This window comes from Cavia porcellus, unplaced genomic scaffold (assembly GCF_034190915.1).
Source record: "Cavia porcellus strain 051 isolate PalLab524CR breed Dunkin Hartley unplaced genomic scaffold, mCavPor4.1 scaffold_13, whole genome shotgun sequence".
NCBI classification, from domain to species: Eukaryota; Metazoa; Chordata; class Mammalia; order Rodentia; family Caviidae; genus Cavia; species Cavia porcellus.
In genome coordinates, this window is record NW_026947496.1 from 47,561,308 (window position 1) to 47,581,601 (window position 20,294).

The following is a 20,294-nucleotide window of genomic DNA, read 5'->3' on the forward strand; positions in this document are numbered from 1 at the left end:
GTATGCCACAGCAGGCACGCAGAGTCCTTCCCGTAGGGTGGGAGCCAGGTAAGTGGTAGAGCTGTTTTTTCTAAACTAAAACTCAGTATTCTGGTTTAATCAGAGTGTTGGCACTTTGTAACAAGTAGATTTGGGGTTGCAGTTTGGGCACTTGGTCTCTAAAAATTTCTCTATCACTGCTCTAGACAATCTGGATAATGTTGTTGCCCTCTGATGAGTATTGAATTTTGTTCTGACAGGCAGATCAAAGATGGTAATTCCTCTTTTCTGGTAGACGTAGGTTGGTCTTGGTAAGGATTTATTTACTTTGTTTTGTGTTACTGTTGGTTTATTTTGTTTTTGTGGTACTGAGAATTGAACCTAGGGCCTTCACACTGAGCTACATTCCCAGACCTATTTATTTATTTATTATTAATTTTAATACAAAGTCTCTTGCTAAATCACTGAGTTGCCTTGATTGCATTTAAATTTGTAATCCTTCTGTTTTGGCCTCCCAGAGTACTGGGATTACAGGCATGTGCCACTATGCCGACTTGATTTTGAAATTCATCCCAAGAAAGTCACTTGTACTATACCAGAATTGGAAAACTATGACCACAGGTCAAATGTCTGTTTTTATAAGTAAAATTTGGCAAATAACCTTCTCTCAGCTCTCACAACGACCAGTGCTGAGTCTCCCTGAGTCTTGGCTGCTCATGTATAAGCAGCTCTTGCCAAAGAACTTGAGGAGGGGCCCCACGCATACTTCTGGAGCCCCCTCCTCTCCAGGGCCCCACTCCACAGAGCCAGTCATGCTAAGTCAGTGAGGCCACCAAAGCATCTGGGCTCAACCTTGTACTACATGGGAATAAGTGCCCCAGGAAGAAAGCCATACAATTGTAGACTGATTCTCCTGGTAAATAGCACAGCCCTGAACTGCCTGTTGTGTAATACCCAAAATCTCTTATTGCACACATCTAGGTCTGGGTTTATAGTTTTTAACAGAAAGATAAGTTTTGATCCCAGTTACTCGAGCATGACTTAAGGAACAATTCTCATCGGTTTTTCTGATTTTTATCCTTATTTTGCTTTAATAGTGCTAGGGTTTTTTCCAAAAGATGAAAAATATTAACAAAAGATGAGAAATATAAAATAAAAAGCGGCCTTTATTCTGAGAACACGGAGAGAGATGACCCACACCCCCACCGCTGGCGTCCGGCGATCTCTCCAGCGGACACGTGGCGTGGGGGCCTGTAAATAGCCTTGGTTTGGGGTGGAACCTAAGGCGGGCATTAGGGATACACAGGTAGCCCATTGGTCCTAGGTTTGGCGCCATATGTAAATTTCCAGGGGCGGGAAGATGGTGTCACCGGTAACTTCCTAGGGGCGGGCGAGCTTGGGGCTGCCGGCTTCTGGTTGTGGCTTTCCTGGCTACAGTGTCCTGTCTGGGCCAAAACCCTTTCAAATAGCAGGTTTGCTTTCTGGCCCTTAAAATTTTGGTTGGCATTGATATGTAATAAGTGCCAGCAAGTTGAATCTATGATATGGGCAGTACAGAGATATAAACTTTTGCAGGAGTTCAAGGTCAAGGCAAACTTTAAGCCAGTCTCTGTCTGAATTAGCATTCTTTTTTTTTTTTTTTTTTTCCTGGACAGTGAAAAAAAGAAAAGAAGTGCTGGGCACGGTGATATAGCTTCCAGGAGGCTGAAGCAGGAGATTACTGCAAGTTTGAAGCCAGGCTGGCCTACATAATGAGTTCAAGGCCAGCCTGAAATGAGCAGTGAGCCCCTGTCTCAAAAAACACACACAAAAGGAAGGGAGTAGAAGTAACATCCATTCCTAGTATCTGGTGGCTCCTCTAAACATTACCTTATGATATTTTTCCACGTAATTTTAAAAATAATTAAATAATTGTCTTTATGTTTATTTTAAAGAAAAAGGAAGTAAACTCTAGAGAAATTAAAACAATGAAGTCATATAGCTAGTAAGCTGGTAGAGCTAGCATTTAGAAGCTATAATTTATAAATATCTTTCTCCCTTTTCTTGCTTTACTATAATAATTATTTGAGTTTCTTCTGTAACTTTCTTATTGAGTTGCTGGCCCCCTGAGAGCATTTAAATTGCTTTTGTTAGTATCATCTTGGTTAGCAATAGACCAAGTTGTACAAGTCCTTCTCTATCAAGGATCTAAAAAAAAAATCTGGAAAAGATCAACTGCCTGTAGAGGGGTACAGAAAAAAGATGAAATAAGAAACCAAGACAAATTTAGTAATGCATGAAGGGAGGCTGGGAAGTTAATGCCTCAGGATGGCCGGAGGCAAAGACACTCCAAATCAGTCACTTTTGGGTGTATACAATGATAGGAGGGGTTTAGGGGAAGATTCAAGGTCAGCAGAAGATTCAAAATCAGTGGAAGACTCCTGACGTGACTCAAAAGGGCAGAGATGATCCCATGCTAAGAAGGATCTTGTCTTGTAGTGTTTTTTTAATCTTAGTGATTTTAGTTTAGTCTTAGCAGCTGGGAGAGGTTGACCCAATCCCAAAGAGTTAATGAGAAATCTCAAAAAGGTGATCCCAATAATCGCAAACCTCCATTCATCCCTTAGAGAAGTATGAAAATTTAACCATTGTGAATTTGTGGTCCCCAACACTTCTCACTTCCAATTCTCATGGGATCCAGGAAAGTCCTGAGTGGTGTGGTTTGTATGCTAACATTCTGAACAGAGTGAAAAAGTGAGGAAGCTTCACCAACCTGAGCAATTAATCTGAAGGTTAGGGTTCTCCAGAGAACCAGAAGCAATAAAATATGTATCTCTAACTGTGAATGCATTAGCAAATCGACATACATGATCTTAAAGGTCGAAAAATTCCATGACAGCCATCTACATAGTACAGAGTCCGTTGTGATTGCTCAATCCAAAAAGCAAGAGGCCCAGAACAAGGGAAACAAATAATACAGCTTCCAGTCTGAAGCTGAAGTCTGTGAACCTTGGGAGAGAGGCTGGTGCAAATCCTGAAGCGAAAAGGCAAAAGATCCTGGACTCTTATGTTCAAAGGCTTTAAGGGGAAAGAGAGAGATTTGCCATCTAAGCTGCCAGCTGATTGCATGGTATCACTGCATTGAGAGTGCTTTCTGGCCCTTGCAAAGTGTAGGATGATACTTTCCCCAAAGTGACTGTTTGCTGACCATACGTCAACCTCTCTGGAAACGGCCTTGGAGCCACAATCTAGAAGCATACTTTACCAGTTCTCTAGGCATTTATCAGTTCACTCAAGTTGACATCCATACTTAACACACAATAAGCAATAGGCCAACCGATAGGCAGCTGCCATCCCTTCATCTTCTCCCTTTATCCAGCATATTGCCTTTTCTTAATCATCTAATCTCTTCAAGCAAAAGAACTTATTGTGAAGTATGCAATGAAATAATTTTTCTGATAAGTCTGAAGCCATTTCCCCATTCAACAGTTGGGAGCTGGACCACTGCTTCTGATGTTCCTACTGGGCACCAGTGTCCATTTTTCAGGCTGTGAGAAGGTAGCTAATAAATGCAGTGGTATGCAAATGGGTAAGAAACTCACATTTCCTATTTGTCAGACACTGAGTGAAACATTTTTTGTCTGTTTCTCAAAAACAATGTCTCTGTGTCCCTGACTATAGAAAAATCTCATGCGTCTTAGTTCTTAAAAGTTATTTTGCACAGATAATCTTGTCCCTGAATTATATTTGCATGGCTTTCATTCCTCTCTTCCCTCACATTCCTCGACCTTTGCCTTTCTACATTTGGCGACATGAGGCCTATTCAGAATAAAACCTCATTCATCTCAATGGCTTTTGGTTTTGGTACTGGAACTCAAACTCAGAGCCTCATACTTGCCAGGCAGGTGCCGTGCTGCTGAGCTATACCGCTCATTTTTACTCCTTTAATTTAAAATATATTTTACTTTGGTGAGACGAGTGGGTGAAAATTGCTGAAGAGGGCCAGGTATTTAGCCTATCAGCATAAGCTTCTGCCTCGCAAGCGTGAGGTCTTGAATTTGATCTCCAGTACCAAAAAAAAAAAATTGCTGAAGAATCTCTGCTATAAAGGTTTTTAAAGAAAAGTGGAAGACTGAGTTTCTTTCTAGGACAAAGTAGGCACAGGTAAATATTTTCAATAAAGTGGAGGAGTATGTGCCTCAGTCATTATGTGATCGAATGTGTGTCTGGCCAGAGCCTCACAAGCCCCTGATGTGCTTCCTTCCCTTTGCAGAGGACTGTGATCAGGACCCACCAAGCATCAGCTACGCCACATTCAAAGCCCTCACCTACAAGAATGGCACCATGGTAATCTGTGATTGCAAGAAAGGTTTCCGCAGGATAAAAAATGGGTCAATGTATCTGCTTTGTAAAGGAAATTCTTCCTGGGCCAACAAATGTCAATGTGCAAGCACTTGTAAGTAGTTCTTTTTGTAGCTACTAAGGGCTTTAGTGAGATGGAGTTCAGCTTTCGGTCAATGAGTCCTATAGAAAAAAGGTAGTCCTAGCAATCTGCAGGACAACTAATTATAATGGTTTCTGAAATAATTATTCAACAAACAAGTATCTGTTGAGTGTTACTAGTTCCAAGAACTATCCTAGGCTCTCTAAGATCAAGTGGGTCTGATACCGTGATTTTGATGTTGATCTTTCTTCCTTATATCCCGAAAGCTCTCTCACATGGACTTAATTCTCTGTGGCATTAGAATGTGGCAAATGTGGTGGATCCATTTAGCTTTATTCCTTAACTCTGGAGACGGTGTGGGTCAGTGAGTCATACTGTGTAGGGGTGTGAAGTTTGAAGATAGCTGCTCTGTGCTTCATTCATCCGGCAGATCCCTCCCTTAGCTTAAACTGGAGCACTGTCCCCCTACTTCATTGGGGTGCTCAGCTGCAGCTCCTCTACCAAGCCCTTCACAGCAGGCGGTTGTTACATAAGGAATTTTCTTGTCATTGCTTTATGATCACATCACTTTAAGGTTTTAAACTGCCTTGAAGAGTGTAAAATTCTTTAGATTGTAGAATTGAAACACTCCTAATTGCTGTCCCTTATACCCAAGCATGACACTGATAGAACTGATGACAAGAAAGGAGTTCCTTTCAGTGAGATACACATGCACAAAAATGAATTTTCCAAGCTGGGTGTGGTGCATGCCTGTAATCCCAGCACTTGGGAGGCTGAGGCAGGAGGGTTGTCACAAGTTTGAGGCCAACCTGGACTACCTGGTAAGTTAAAGACCAGCCTGGACTACAACGCAAGACCCTGTCATAAAAAAAGAATTTTCCATCAGAAAATCATTCATTTCTTCAAATGTGAGTTTCTTACTCATTTGTAGTATGTTGTAGATGTTGTTAAGCGAGTGAATATGGAGAGGCCAGTGCAGGCCACACTCAAGGGAGGGCTTGTACCTGGTCCACCTCCATGACCTCAACCAAGACATTACTGGGAAACCATGAAGACTAGAGGATGCTCCTGAGTGAAAAAGAACATAAAGCATTTGTGAAGTTATTTGTTTCATTCCTCCCATCATCTCTAGCCCATAATGCAAGAGAACGAGTTACACCTCAACCTGAAGAACACAAAGGAAAAAACACCATAGAAGTGCAAAGTCAGATACAGCCTATGGACACAATAAACCTTCCAGGTAAGAGAGGCATCTGAGGGCTGGGGATATAGCTCAGCGGCACAGTACCTGTTTGGCAAGCACAGGGTCATAAGTTTGATTCCTAGTACAATGTGTGTGTGTGTGTGTGTGTGTGTGTGTGTATTGTGAGATGTATCTGAACGATAATCATCTAGCTGACTCTTACACTTTTGCAAGTATAGGATGATACTCTCTTCAAAGGAGGCAAGATTGTCTGCTTTTTAGCACATGCATTTCACTCTCCTTACAGTCTGCATGGACAGGAACCATTGCTTGACATTGGCAGGCTGTTTGCTCAGCATCTCATACCTCTCTTGTGGGAGTCAAACTAGGTATGGGTTAGGAGCTGGCAGAGTAGAATTCAGCTCAACTCAAAAGTACATGTTAGGATTGACTGCACCAGGCACTGCCAACAGGAGATACAAACTCAAGAAGGACATTAACTTCTGTCCTCTAGGAAATTCTATAGAAGGCAATAAATTTACAACTGAAATAGTGTATGTCAAGATGTTTCTTACAGGACAGGGTCTTCAAATGTGCCATGTGACCCTGGTGATTCTGAAGAGCTCCAGACAATCCCATAGCTAATTGGCTGTGGGTGAGGGAGCCCTGTGGCTGCTCTCAGCTTTCTCAAATGACTAATGCTTAAATGAAGTCATCGTGTCAGGAAAAAGTAAGAGCCTGCTCGAAAAATTTGAGCATCTGGAAGACCCATTGGTGTATGAAGACTCCCATTAGTATAACACTAATTGCACAACCTTTCAAAGAGCAGTGTGACATCGTATAGAATCTTATGGGAGCCCGACAACTCAATGAGGGAAGGAGCAGGAAGTATTTTTTCAGTTTTCTAAAGGAACCGAGACATGGAGAAGTTAAAAGATTTAGCAAAGATCCCATAACAGACTAGAATAAGACCTGGGGCCACCTAGATTAGATGAGGGAGGGACTTTTTGCTTTTGTTTTGTTTTGGTTTGGTTTGTTTTGGTTTGGTTTGGTTTGGTTTGGTTGTTGGAGACAAGATCTTATTATGTAGTCCAGACTGTCCTTGAACTCACTATGTAGCCCAGGCTGACCTTGAATTCATGGTAATGCTTCTGCCTCAGCCTCCCAAGTGCTGGGAACACAAGTATGAGCCACCATTCCTGGCGATGAGAGACATTTCTGTCCAGCTACTTTGAGTTGATTTGCAGCTTTTTATTATTATGGAGCAGAAGATCTGGCCAGGGACATTGTTTATCTTTTCCCTCTTCCAACTTAGCCCTGGAATGTTTTTTCCAAACATATTTACTATTTGTTTTGCTTTCTCGCCTCATGTCACCCTCCACAACTATTGAAAGGCTTCCAAGACGTCAGTGTTTATTGTCCTTATGCAATAATCACCAGCTGGCCCTGGCTGGGGAATGTTTTACAAATTGTCACAGTTTGGGTGTTTGCATTTGAATGAAGCAAACCCAATTCCATTTGGTTCAAATAGCTATGAATTTTCTTTTTTATTTTAAAAACAAAAAAAGGATAAAAATGATACAGTATTTAAAAAATAAGAAATTAGCACTAGTTAATATATTGTATATTGTTATCTTGAAAATACTTGTTCAGATTATACGATTTAGTCAAGAAAAAATGATCAATCAGACAATGAAAACACAATCTGTTCTTTCTGATGAACTAACAGAGATCACTAGTGGTTATCAACTTGTAATATATATACAATCTCATATATATGCATACATATGTATAGATAATCTTTTTCCTTCTTTCTGTGCTTTTTCCCTATCCCAGTTGTTCTTTCTTTTTGAGTACTTTCTTTTCCTTTCATTATCACAATACCTATTATGCATTTTGAATCTTATTTACTCTTTTTTATTTACACTATGGAGACAATACAATATTTATAAATGTGTCTGATTTATTTCACTTATGAGTATAGTCTCTAGTTGTATCCATTTACATGTTTAAGCCTCAAGATTATCCTTCTTTATAGCTGAGTAATACTCCATTGTATAAAAATACTACATCTTTTTTATCCATTCCATGGTCTATGGGCATTTGAATTGTTTCCAAGATTTACTATTACATATTGTGATGGTATAAAATATGGGTGCACATATATTGCTTTGGTATGATGATTTTAATTCTTTCGAAAAAATACCCAGAAAGGGAATAGCTGGATTGAATGAGACCTCCAATCCTAGATTTTTGAAGAACCTCCACACTGATTTCTATAGTGGCTACACCAGTCTATACTCCCTACAATGGTGGAGAAGTGTTTGTTTTTCCCCACAGCTCTGACAGCATTGGTTATTGGTTGATTTCTTGATGACAGCCATTATTTCTGGAGTGAGGTGGAATCTCAGTGTTGTTTTAATTTGCATTTCTCTAATGATCACTGTTGTTGAACGTCTCTTCAAATATTTATTTGCCATTTGTATTTCTTGGTCTGAGAAGTGCGTGTTCATCTCAGATGCACATTTTTGGACTGGGGCTTTGAATTTGGAGGCATGATTTTTTTCAATTCTTTATATGTTCTGAATGTAAGTCCTTTGGCTGAGGGACAGCTGGCTAACCTTTTTCCCATTCTGAGAGTGTTCTTTGCACACTGTAGGTGACTTCTTTTGATGTACAAGAACTTTTTAGTAAAATGAGATCCCAGTTGTTTATTCTTTGAAGTACCTCCTGTGCTATCTGCATTTTGTTTGTGAACTCTTTGCCTGTCTCTATCAGACAGCTAAGAATTTTAGTATTCTTGAAAGAACATTTTATTTGGAGACTAAAACACAAGTTCAGTCATGATTTGCAAAATGCTATGTAACAGAAGATAGGTCAGGATAGGGCCAATTGGCTTTCTGCTGTTCCAGAGGGCTTAAACAAAATACTGGTGGCAGTTATGTAAGATACCTGGGGTTGTAGAGAGTCTGGAAGATTAGCATTTATGGACAGTTTTATGACACATACAGTTCCATATGATTCAACTGAGGACAGTGGGTAGGGAATTGTGAGATTAAATCAGAACATGACACGAACTATGAGGGCAAAGGTCAGTCAGGTCCAGGCTGTAGTCAGGCAAGTGTAAAGCTAACAGGTATCAGGCAGTGGTGAGAACCCATGGCATGTGTGCAGCTGCTGGCTGTTTGTACCACTGAAAGCTCCAAAAAGTTCACTACCACTGATTTAAGGGAACTTTAGAAGTCTGAACAAGATCAATGTGGGTCAAGCTTCAGGCTTGGCTTAATCACAGATCGTGCGCAGTATCTCTGAAATTCTCTTAATTCTTCCCGCCTTCAAATTTTGCCTTTGTCCCTTGTGATCCTTCCCTTGTGGTCCAGGATGGCAAAGATATCCAGCATATCCAGGGGGAAGGAGGGCATTATGACATCTGCATCTGCATACACGCCATAATGGTGTCCTCCCACCAAAATTTCATGTGGTCATAAGTGGCTTTTCAGAGATGGCTGGATCCAGAGTGTGTGACTGATTCATGGTGCAGTGCTAGGAGTAAGGGTCCTAACATTGAGTGTGAATGCCAACCACCCTAAGGGTGAGAAGCCCTGATAGAATATAAGAGACAGAGAGAGGCTTAGTGTTTGTTACTTGTAGTTGGGCACTTGCTTGTTTTTGTTGTCTTCCACCTGCTATGAACTATTTCTCCTCTGTGATGCCCCTCTGCCATGCCATCCTGCCTTACAACCAGCCAATTATAGCCTGAAGTCTTTATAAAATGTAAACCAAAATAAACCTTTCCTCCTTTAACGTTGGTTATGAGGTATTTTGTCTCAGCAGTGAGAAGGGTAACTAAGACAGTGGTCTCCACATTGGCTTGATCCTGCCCTTATGCTTCAGCCAAGATCACCCTCCCTACTTTAGTCTACTTTTTCAAACCTTATGTTGTTTTTCAGAGATACTTCATCAGGGATAGTATCAATTAGAATGAATGACTCATTTCCCAGTATTCCTTGAAAGAGTTTGCCCCCCACCTGCAATTCCCACCACATTCTGCCTTCCTATGTCTCTTGACCCTATTGACTGTCCATCCTTTGCAAAAGTGACTGGGTTTCTGCCTTTCTACAGTGTCTAGCAATATTCTTGTCACAAGGACATTCTCAGTACATGTAAGCTTAGTGAAGAATGAAATGAACCAAAGAATAAGAACCAAATTCCTGGCATTAGCAAGAGGTAACCTTAATTCACTCAGAATTCTTTCCCTAACTTGCCTTTGGAATTCTTCTTACATCTCTCAGGTGACTGCAGGGAGCCCGCTCCATGGAAACATGAAGCTGCAAAGAGAACTTATCATTTCAAGGTGGGGCAGACAGTCCACTACCAATGCATCCAGGGATACAAGGCCATCCAGAGAGGTCCTGCCATAAGCGTCTGCAAAATGACCTGTGGAGAGGCAAAGTGGACCCAGCCCCAGCTCACATGCATAGCTGAAAATGAGCTCCATTCGTCTGCAGGTAAGGGGCTCCTTCCTGGGGTCTACTCCGTTGTTCCCTGCATCTGTCAATGGGATGGAACCCTGACTTTACTTTTATGTGGCCTAGAGAAAACCAGTTGGTCTCCTGGGTCTCAGTTTTTTCTCATCTAAAAAAATGGATCAGATGAACTCTGGACCTCTTCACCTAAAATGGTCCTGCTGCACTCTGGATGGTGATGATCAGAGTCAGAGAAGAAAGCAAGCTCTCTCAGGTGTTTCCAGGCATTCATGATGCTGCCTTGTGATGATAGTGCTGTCCCTTGTCTACTGGTCCTGAAATTGTACTATTTTCCCCAAGCTGCTAAAACTTTCCTTTAGTTGAAAGAGGAAAATCCACATGATCTTCCTTTTATCAATGTGTAATATAGATCTGTCATTGGCACAGTGCTCCATTGTTATCATGCTCTTTCCCGGTATTAATCTTCACTTGAATTCTGATGAAAGCAATAACCTGAAGTAAAGGGGTTTATTCAAGTGTGCATATGCATACTATACACACACACACACACATATACATATATCATATGCACATGCACACCTGCACACATATAACCTGATTATTTTGAGGTCTTTTCCTAGCTTCATCTTGAAATATTACTACAATTTCTACAATCAAAAGTTACACTCCATCATGGGCATTCCAGGGTTCTGTGCTCACCAGATATCCTCACAGTGCCTGACTTCCTCTGGGGAAGTTACTGCTTTCCCATACCATTTTTCATAAGAGACTGAAGAAGCAGCTCATTAATCATACTAGGAGAAAAAGAGGACCCGTCAAAGAGAAGGGGCTATCCTTCATGCATTCTCTCCTTATATGATACTTCTTCAGTGTTTGTATTCTGATCTATTTCTAAGATGTCCAGCACACGCCAGCTTCAGATAGTGACAGTTGGCAAAAGCAGTGACCAACTGACTATGTCAGTTGTTGACACCCAACATTACTTGGTATCATCCAGTGACATCGGGACTGCTATCAGAGGTGTACTGCGAATTCATAATTTCCATCTGAATTAAGCAAAAGAACCCCGGGCTGATTGACAACAACCTAATTGCTTCCCAGTGAGTCTGACATGGAACTGTGTCCCAAGAAATGTACCAAAGCAGGAGTCTTTCATCACCAGCCATATCTGGGTCCAGAAATAGAAGGCAGGTGTGAAGAGGAGTGAAGTGCCCATTGACTCATGTTGGGCTCCACAAGCATTGCTTATTTTCTCTCCAGGTCAGGAAGATTCTCTGGAAAGCACAGATGCCCTTCCTGAAAGTGAGACTTCCTGCCCCATCACCACAACAGGTATGGGAAAAGTCCCATGAGGACAGAGGTTCAGTCATTAAAGACAAACCAGGAAAGGGCAGACTTTGTCTAACACACACCTCTTCAGCAGATGGGCAGGGTTAGCTGTCTCCTCCCATCTAAGGCTGGAACTGGCCTCAGAAACCTGCATACCCCACAGCAAATGTCAGAAAGGGACCAACGAGTTGGCAGTCCCCAGGCAGTGAAATGATACATCTATCCCTGCTGTGCTGGTCCCCACATCCCTCCCATCAGAAAGAGATCACTGAGAAGCCGTCACCTTCCCCAACTTCATGCAGTCCTAATCCTGGCATAAACTGAGTGTCACTTCCTCTGTCTTTTTCCTAGAGTCTGCAAAAGAGATGGAAACATCTGTCACCGTGGAGATGCCCATATTTCCAAGCGAGTATCACATAGCAAGTGAGTGGGATCATTTTCTCTGTGGACAAAATGTACCTCCAACCCAGACATGGACAGACTAGTTGACCGGTTTAAATAACCCTTTCTTACAACATATAAAGTTTTAAGGGTAAAAACATGAATCTGGATACTAACATTACTCCAAGATTTGTTACAAATATTGTAAGTTAAGTCTCAAACTAGTTCCTGAGCAATATCCCATGTTCATTAGTGATGCACAGACAGGAAGGAAGGTGGAGAGGGGAATACAGTCAGGGAAAGAGGGCAGACAGTTCCACAAACACAGCAGCAGTTTTCTGGGGTAGGAAATATGGCTTAAACCTCCCTCTGCCTGGATGATGATAAATGGATAACTTCAGAATGTCTTCAGATCAGCATCTGAAAAATGTGAACACTTTTGTGAGATGTTTATGTGTTTGACCCAGAGAGCAGGCACAGTTCCTTTTATGGCAAGAGATTGAGCCTCTTTCTTGAGGCTCAATCTTGGCTGACAGCATTGGAGCCTGGTTCTCCATCCCACCTAGCTCACACATGTGTTTTGGGAGTTGAGAGGCAGGATGGGGAAATACTGACTGTCACCTTGCTTTGAAGACTACACATCAGCACCTGACTAGACTGATTTACATTGCTTGAAGACAATTGAAAGGAAAAGGAAATGACCTAGCCAGCTCTGTACATATTAGTACATGGAGATAGGGCCAGGTTTAGTCAAAATGGAGATAATTGCACTTTTTTTAAGGCGAGTTTCCAGTTGGTCCTGTATACCCATCTCCTCCTGCTCCCAAAGTCCAGCCCCAGTATGCCTTTGCTGAACTACCTCTCTGTTGACAGTGGCCGGCTGTATTTTTCTGCTGATCAGCGTCCTCCTTCTGAGTGGCCTCACCTGGCAGTGGAGATGGTGAGTTCATGGCTCTTGAGCAACACATTCATCAAAGGACAGAGAAGGCAAAGCACCTCAAGATTCATCCCTGGAAATGGCATAAGCACTACCTACAAGTTTCACTAGGCTAACAGAATTAAGAATTAAGAAAAGCCAGCTTCTCCCTCCCTTTAGAGAAGAGACTGTAAGATTATCTGTGTTGCTCTCTTGACTATCTAGGGAGGAACCCTATCATCTGCACTGGGGTAGGCGATGGCCAACCCTAGTATAAAATCCCCAGTAAGACCCTCAAACCCCAAGTTCTTGTATACTTTAGCCCAGTGAGTGACAGAGAGAGAGAGAGAGAGAGAGAGAGCGAGAGAGAGACAGAGAGAGAGAGCGAGAGAGAGAGAGAGAGAGAGAGAGAGAAGAGCGATATTCTTATACCAATATAAGTAAGCAAATGTTCAAAGTCTGAAATATGTTAACATTCCTCATATGAATTAAAAGGCACAAATTATTGCAATGCAAATGAGAATCCCGCCAGCATTATTGTGTTAGGAATTATCCATAGATCGGGGAGTCTGCCCATTGCTCTCAGGAGTTACAGGAAATGGTCTATGTACCTGACATACGGTAGGTGCTCAGTACTTGTGAGACCTTTCTCTAGCTTGGTACCTGGCAAGCATCTGATTTGCCTCTCAAAGTAGAAGATAAGGCTATTTGAAAGTGTTTCAGAATTTATGAATAGCCTGAAACTATGTAAGTATCTAGAGGACCTTGAAGTATTGCTGACTTTGAGAGACTAAAATCTCAAAATGATCTCTTTGGTCAGAGAACTTGTCCAAAAATCCTCCTGTTTAGCATCTAATTTCATCTAATGTTGCCCTCTTGTGGTCAAACGGAAATCCTATACTTGAATTACTGAAAGATGATGGAAACTTGGCCAGAGATTTATTTGTTTTGGAACAATTACTTGGAGCTAGGGATGTAGGACAGCAGGCTCCCATGGTTAAATTCTCAGGAACTTGCAGTGCATATTGTTCTGCAGTTCTAGGGGTGGAATCCTGGGCCTTGACCATGACAGGCAAATGCTCTATCCTGTGAACCAGCCCGGGGAGGGGGGATCTTTTATTATTTTTTATTTTTTTGAGACCAGGTCTTGCTGTATAGATCAGGCTGGTCTTAAACTCACTATCTATCTCAGTGTGACCTCAAATTCACATTCCTTCTGCCTCAGCTTCCTGAGTGCTGGAATTACAAGCATGTGCCACCATGACCCCTGTGAAATTCTTTAAGAAGTACCATCAATCTTAAAAATTAAAGTGTATGCATGTGTAAACATCATATTGTTTCATTAGTGTGAGAAGCTGAAAGAAAATGCATGTGTATATGTGTACATATAGTTAGGATAGTTACAAAAATTAAAGTGTACAAACTAAATTATATTATAACAACAGTAATACTCAAAATTAACCAATACCTAATTATTTTACTACATCTTACTATTATCCCTATTCTCAGAGTCACCTACACCTATGGTAGCTCTGTCATAGAAAGGGGACAATATAGTGCGCTACTTTTCCCAACTCTGTGTCCAGGGGATGTCACATTGGTAGCTGAGAGGCAGGCGTGGTGGCAGAATTTATACAACAGAAAAAGGCAGTCATTTCCAGAAAACTGGATGTGAATGATTCCCAGTGCAACTCTGCTTGGAGCTTTGCATTATGAGGCTCTGAAAAAGGAAGAAAGTAACAAAATGTTCCTGTGACTTACATAAGGACTGAGTCTAAAACCATAATGGACTTATGTCTAAAACCATAATGTCCAATATGGTAGCCACTAGCTACCCATGGATATTTAAGTTTAAATTTAGATATAGTAAATACCATAAAAAATTAAGTTGCTTGGCAACATTGACTTCGTTTCAGGTATTCACTAGCCACACGTAGCTACTTTATTGGATAAAAGCAAACACAAGACTTTTATCTTTGTAGAAAATTCTATAACACAGTACTGGCTAGAAACCAAGAGTTTCAATTCATGCAAATCATTTGGCAGACTTTGTTGCTCTTATTATTTCAGTTTGGCAGCTATTATCCTCCAGGTAAATAAAATTGAAAATTATAGAGCATATTCATCCAAAGATGAATACAACATGATCCTGTTCTTAGAAGATTACAACCTAGTGGAAAGACAAAACAAACAAACAAAAAAAACCATAGACTTGAAATGCAATTTGTTAAAATCTAAGATACAGTAGGAGCCATGACAAAGGACACGATCCTACATGAAGTTTCGAAAAAGTCTTCTAGAGCTGATGGTCCTGAAATGCCTCTAGATAGATCAAGAAGGGAAGAAGGTGGCTTCTGGTAGGAAAGATATAGAGCAATTAAATAACATGATAATATGTTGGGAGAAGCCAAGTGGTGCTGTGCAACTGTGGCGTAAAGTATGTAGGTTGGTGATGACAATGTGTGTGGACAGATCAAGCCATAGGAGATGGGGTCAGACAGGAGAGCCTGGATTTGACTGTGAGGGCAACAGAGAAACCCAGACCATCTTAATTGTAAGCAAATGGTAACACTGGCCTTCCACATGGTCTGACTACTGTGTAGAGGCCAGATGTATAGTGAGCTACCAAGGGGCAATTTGTATACATTAGAATGGAATAAATCCACTTAACAGACAATGATTGACTAGGTCACTGGATATATATTAGAAAGGAGAAAAAGAATAAAGAACACTTAAAAGAGGTCACATGAGCAAGATTTGTTGGCTGAGGGGAAGTGAATGTTAAGGAAAACAGATGACCAGCAAAGACCCCCAATTTGTAATATGTGGGACACCTGGGCCCTGTATCCACCATCTCCTAAAATATGACATAAAATGAGGATCTGAAGCCCTGTACCCTTGGCTAATTAGCCACAAAGCAGAACTCCGCGTGCTATTCATTCCCTGAGACCCATTCAGCATTTAGGTCAGTACTTTCCAGCCTAGAATTAACAGGGAAATGAGAGAGCTTCCTTGGGTTCTTTCTCAGATGCATTCATGGAACAGCAAAATGAATCATCACACTATAGGAACACAGTGGAAGCTAAATAGGGCAGCCAAGTTTTGGCTTCTGGAGGGTTGGAGAGGGTTTGAGATCATGTTTTATCACATGGGGAGGTAACATCATCCTGAGGCAGAATTTGAAGTTAGCAGGTCAGTTGGGACTAAAGTGGAATATTCTTCCAACACTGGTTTAGAGTGGGGACCACATTTCTCTCGGTGCAGTATTACACATATGGCTATGACTGAGGTCCATTCTAACCAGAATTCTCAACTTGTGTCCCATAGTGACAAAGAATGAAACCATGGATAAAGGAGGTAGGATCAAGCAAATTTAATTAAAAGATACAAAGGCAAAAAAGTAAATCATATAAAGTCAAGGCAGTAAAATCTCTGCTGGCCAAAAGAGGTTCTGAAAAAGATTGCCCAAATCTTTGTCTAAGAGGTTTTAAGGGATTTAAAAATGAGCTTGGGCTGTTGTGTAAGGAACTGAACTTCTACCATAAAAGAAACTATGTACTTTGTAGGGTTCAGTGTATTCAGTGTTATGCAGTGCTCATGCAAGACCCACGTGCCTTTGAGCCAATGGCCTGCATGCTCATGCTCATGCCCTGGGAAGGTTTTTCTAGGATTTCTGGAGAGTCCTTACTCATCACGCTCCATTTTGGGCTTCCCAACTCAATTTTGTTAGAGTTTTCTCCACTTCACTGTCCTTAGTGCCTAATGGCATCCTAGTTCCTGTCCTACTAATTCTGGATACACTGTCACTACAGGAAGAAGAACAGAAGAGCCATCTAGAAAACCAACAGTGGGAAGAAGCCAAGAACAGCTAAGAGGAGTCATGAAGCACAAGCAACACCAGGAAGTAATACACTTACCCAACAGATATCTCTTGTGACCTCTTAGGTCTTAGAAATCTCTGAAGTCACCTCGCAGCAATTCATCCTTTAGCCAGTCTGTAACATCAAAGACTGAGTTCCAGCCTCTTCCAAACAGCAAGCCCGAGGTCTTTCAAGGGAAAATGGAGGAAAAACCAGAACACTCAGTCTTATTTTTGTATATGAGTTGATGAAAGCTAGAATGGTATGGGACTCTACACCACACACAATATAAAGAAAAGTTATGTGGACTTCACTCCAACTTCCCATCTTGGAAACCCCAAGGGAAGACCAGCACTAATGTAAATATACTCCCCCTTCCCTCCACCTGCCCCAAGTTCCTGGAGCTTGTCCAGGTGATGGTTCTTTTCCCAGGCTCTGGCTGACTGCTCCATTCTCTTGTTTATATCACCTACAGAACATCTTCTCAGAACTCTGGGCTGATAACAAGGATGATTTTCTTAAAAGTTTGGTCCTATAAAGACCTTCTACTGTGGCTTTATTTTTTATTTCGCAAAGAACAGAAGCTATGGCAGAGTAATTTGGGGGTAACACTAAAACAGAGCAGCCAAGCCCTGGGAACTGTACAGAATCAATATTTGAAAGAGTTTCACTGGAGTCATTGTCAGAAACAGAAGTATAAACCAGGTCCTGGGTCATGAATTATGCTTATTGAAATGTTTTGCCTGTACATTGGGCTTCTTTATAAGAATTTTCATCTTTGGGATGACTGTAAGTTAAACTTCGACTCAGACCTGCACTAATATGATGCTTACAGGTAGATACACAATGCGCAAATGTGTGCTTTCTCAGTATTTGTCATAGAGACAGTGAAAAGGGAACAGTACTTTCAATGCCTACGGAAGGAATGAAAAAAGGATGAAGATGATGGAGAGATTATACTGATAAAGTTTAATTTTGGAAACTTTGATAAAGATATCCCAATGTCCTGAAATGTTACCAAAAAGCTCGGCAAACCAGAGTTACCTGGAAGCCTTTTTAAAACACAGATTATTTTTGACCCATCTCAAAGTGTTTGACTCATTGGATGTGGCATTTACATCTCTAGCACGTTCCCAGGTGAAACTGATCATCCTGATCTGCAGAACACACTTTGAGAATCCCTGAGTTTATCCCGTGCACATTCTACCCCCAACACAAAGAGCCTTTAGTGTTAAGCCTTTGATGAAATCTTGTGGGTAAGATATCGCCTGTCAACCCAGTTGGCTCAGGTATTCAAATTTAACACCTGATGTTTAAACTATGTGGCAGATTTTAGCAGACTCTAGACACAGATTATCATTTTCTGCCCTTTCTGTGACCAGCCAGGTACAAACCAGAGTTTCTCCAAATATACCCCCTTTCCCCAAATATGTTTTCTGAGATTTGAGAGGACTCAGACTATAGGAAAAAAAATGTTTTACTTTCACTTGAGTAAAACTGAACAGTATTGCCATTACTCAATTTGAGGGAGAAGAGGCTGCTACATCAAAAAATTCTTATATGTTATTTACCTATCTTTGCTCTCCATCCTCTCACAAATGTATGGTGGAATTTCCCAGAAACTACATGATAAATGATGGTGTATGTCATCATTCTGATGTTATTAATAAATACTGTTTTTTAAATTTCTTGGTCTTCATTTCAAAATATGGTGAATATTGCTAGCTGTGAATCTTGTACAAAAGCTCTTTGAAGACTTCAACAGGTTTAATAATTTTTAATAACATAAAAGAGGCTTGGAAAATGCTAGAAAGCACATAACATCATTGGACTTTTTAGAAATGTAAATTGAAACTATGAGAGGGCTGGGGATATGAGAGGCCCTGTGATAAAGTGCTTACTTAGCACACATGAGGCCTGGATTCTATCCCCAGCATCACAAAAAATAAAAATAAACAAAACTGTAGTGAGACTGCTTCATGCCGTGAAAGTGACTTTAAACAAAAAGAAAAAAAAGAACTTTCATACACTGTTTATGGGAATGTACAACACCATGGCTGCTATGGAAAACAGATTGGTAGTTAATCAAAATATTACACACATAATTACCAAATGACTGGGCAACTCCATTCATAGGCAAATACTCAAGAGCGATATGTCCAAACACACAGATGTACCCTACTGTTTACAATGGCATTATTCATAATTATCAAAAGATAGAAAAAAATAACTATCCATTAGTAAATGAGTAAGTAAACTGTGGTATATCCATACAATGAAATATTACTCAGTTGTGGAAAGAAATGAAATATTTATATATGCAACTGTGTGGATGAGTCACAAAAATATTATACTAAATGAAAGAAGTCAGACCAGGCCAAGGATTTAGCTCAGCAGCACAAGCACCTGCCTGGCAAACACAAGGTCATAAGTTCCATCCCCGGTACCAAAAAAAAAAAAGAAGTCAGACCAAAAAGTCACATATTACATGATTCCCTTAATCTAAATTATCCACTGTAGGTGACCCTATGAAGACAGAACAGATTAGTGATTGTCAAAGATTGGGAAAGTGATTACTTAATGCATATAACATAATTTTCTAGGATGATAAAAAAAGTTTTTATGAGGGAGATGGTCATTGTGCAACCTTATGAATACACTAAAAAAGTCCCTGAATCATAAACTCTATAATAGATAATTGTATCTGGTGTGAACTAATGGATGGAAAATCCATCCATTATCCAACTAATGATGGAAAAGTAAAAACAGGTTCTGAGACCAAAACACTTCAATACCGCTGGCCTCATTCATGGTTCTTAGCCTTCAGAGGAAGGCCAGGCAGGTCCTCCTGAAGTGTTCATTTATCAGTGTTCAGGTAGGTGAGTTCCTGTTTCATTTGCTAACCCATGTACTAGGACAGCAGAAGGAGTTGTCAGGAGATTAAAGAAAATACCCAGAGGTGACTGGTGAGATATAAGGTTTATTAAGGCAAAAAAATAATAGTATTAATTGTAACTTACTAATAACGGAGGGTCCACAAGAAGTGCACACAGGTCCAGCAGAATCACTTGGCAAAATCCCATGAAGGATGTATACTCAGTAACAGTACCACTCAGCAAAATTCATACAAGACATGTACTTAAAAATAGCATTTCTAAGCAGGACATTGTGTTTTTGCCCTTGTTAGGACAAAATTAACAACTTGCACCTGATCAATATCAGATACCTACAAATTCTTGCCCCCAATTTGCTTTTATGGTCATACTAGTGTCAAGATCTTTTAAGCAAAAAAGGGGACCAAGAATGAATCTTCAGTGTAACAGCAGAGTCATGCAACTGCATATTTTCTGTCCCAGGACTACTACCTGAAAATTTTTCCCTCCAAGGAGTAAATATGTAAGATAATGATATCATTTTCTTTCCTAATATGACTACTCCCTAGCCCATCTTCAGAGAATGACGGCAATTGATAGCATTTCTGAAACCTTTCTAGAAAGGATGGTTCACTTGAAGCTATCTATTCCTGTCAGAGTTTTCTGGCTAAGTCAGCAATCAGAAACATAAATTTGCAGAAATTCTTAAAAGATTATCCTTGTTATTTTATCCCTCTCTGCAAGGAGAAAGGTGCATACTTTTGGAACTGTCCTACTGATATGATGGGAAGAATGAAGAGAAATCTGTGATCACAAGATGAAAGAATCATCAACCTCTCATCAACAAACTCTGTATCACTTAA

General features: G+C 40.6%; 1 protein-coding gene across 1 annotated transcript in view; it reads left to right on the forward strand.

Moving 5' to 3' along the window:
* The window catches only part of Il2ra (interleukin 2 receptor subunit alpha), a 41,324-nt gene extending 23,073 nt beyond the window's left edge, over positions 1–18,251 (forward strand). Inside the window, exons 2-8 of the mRNA XM_013156321.2 lie at positions 4,232–4,414; positions 5,535–5,642; positions 9,878–10,093; positions 11,333–11,404; positions 11,753–11,824; positions 12,656–12,722; positions 16,511–18,251. Of these exons, the coding sequence (XP_013011775.1) occupies positions 4,232–4,414; positions 5,535–5,642; positions 9,878–10,093; positions 11,333–11,404; positions 11,753–11,824; positions 12,656–12,722; positions 16,511–16,535 (743 nt within the window). The 3' untranslated portion in view covers positions 16,536–18,251. The remainder of the gene's footprint in view (positions 1–4,231; positions 4,415–5,534; positions 5,643–9,877; positions 10,094–11,332; positions 11,405–11,752; positions 11,825–12,655; positions 12,723–16,510) is intronic.
* Positions 18,252–20,294: the final 2,043 nt, after the last annotated feature.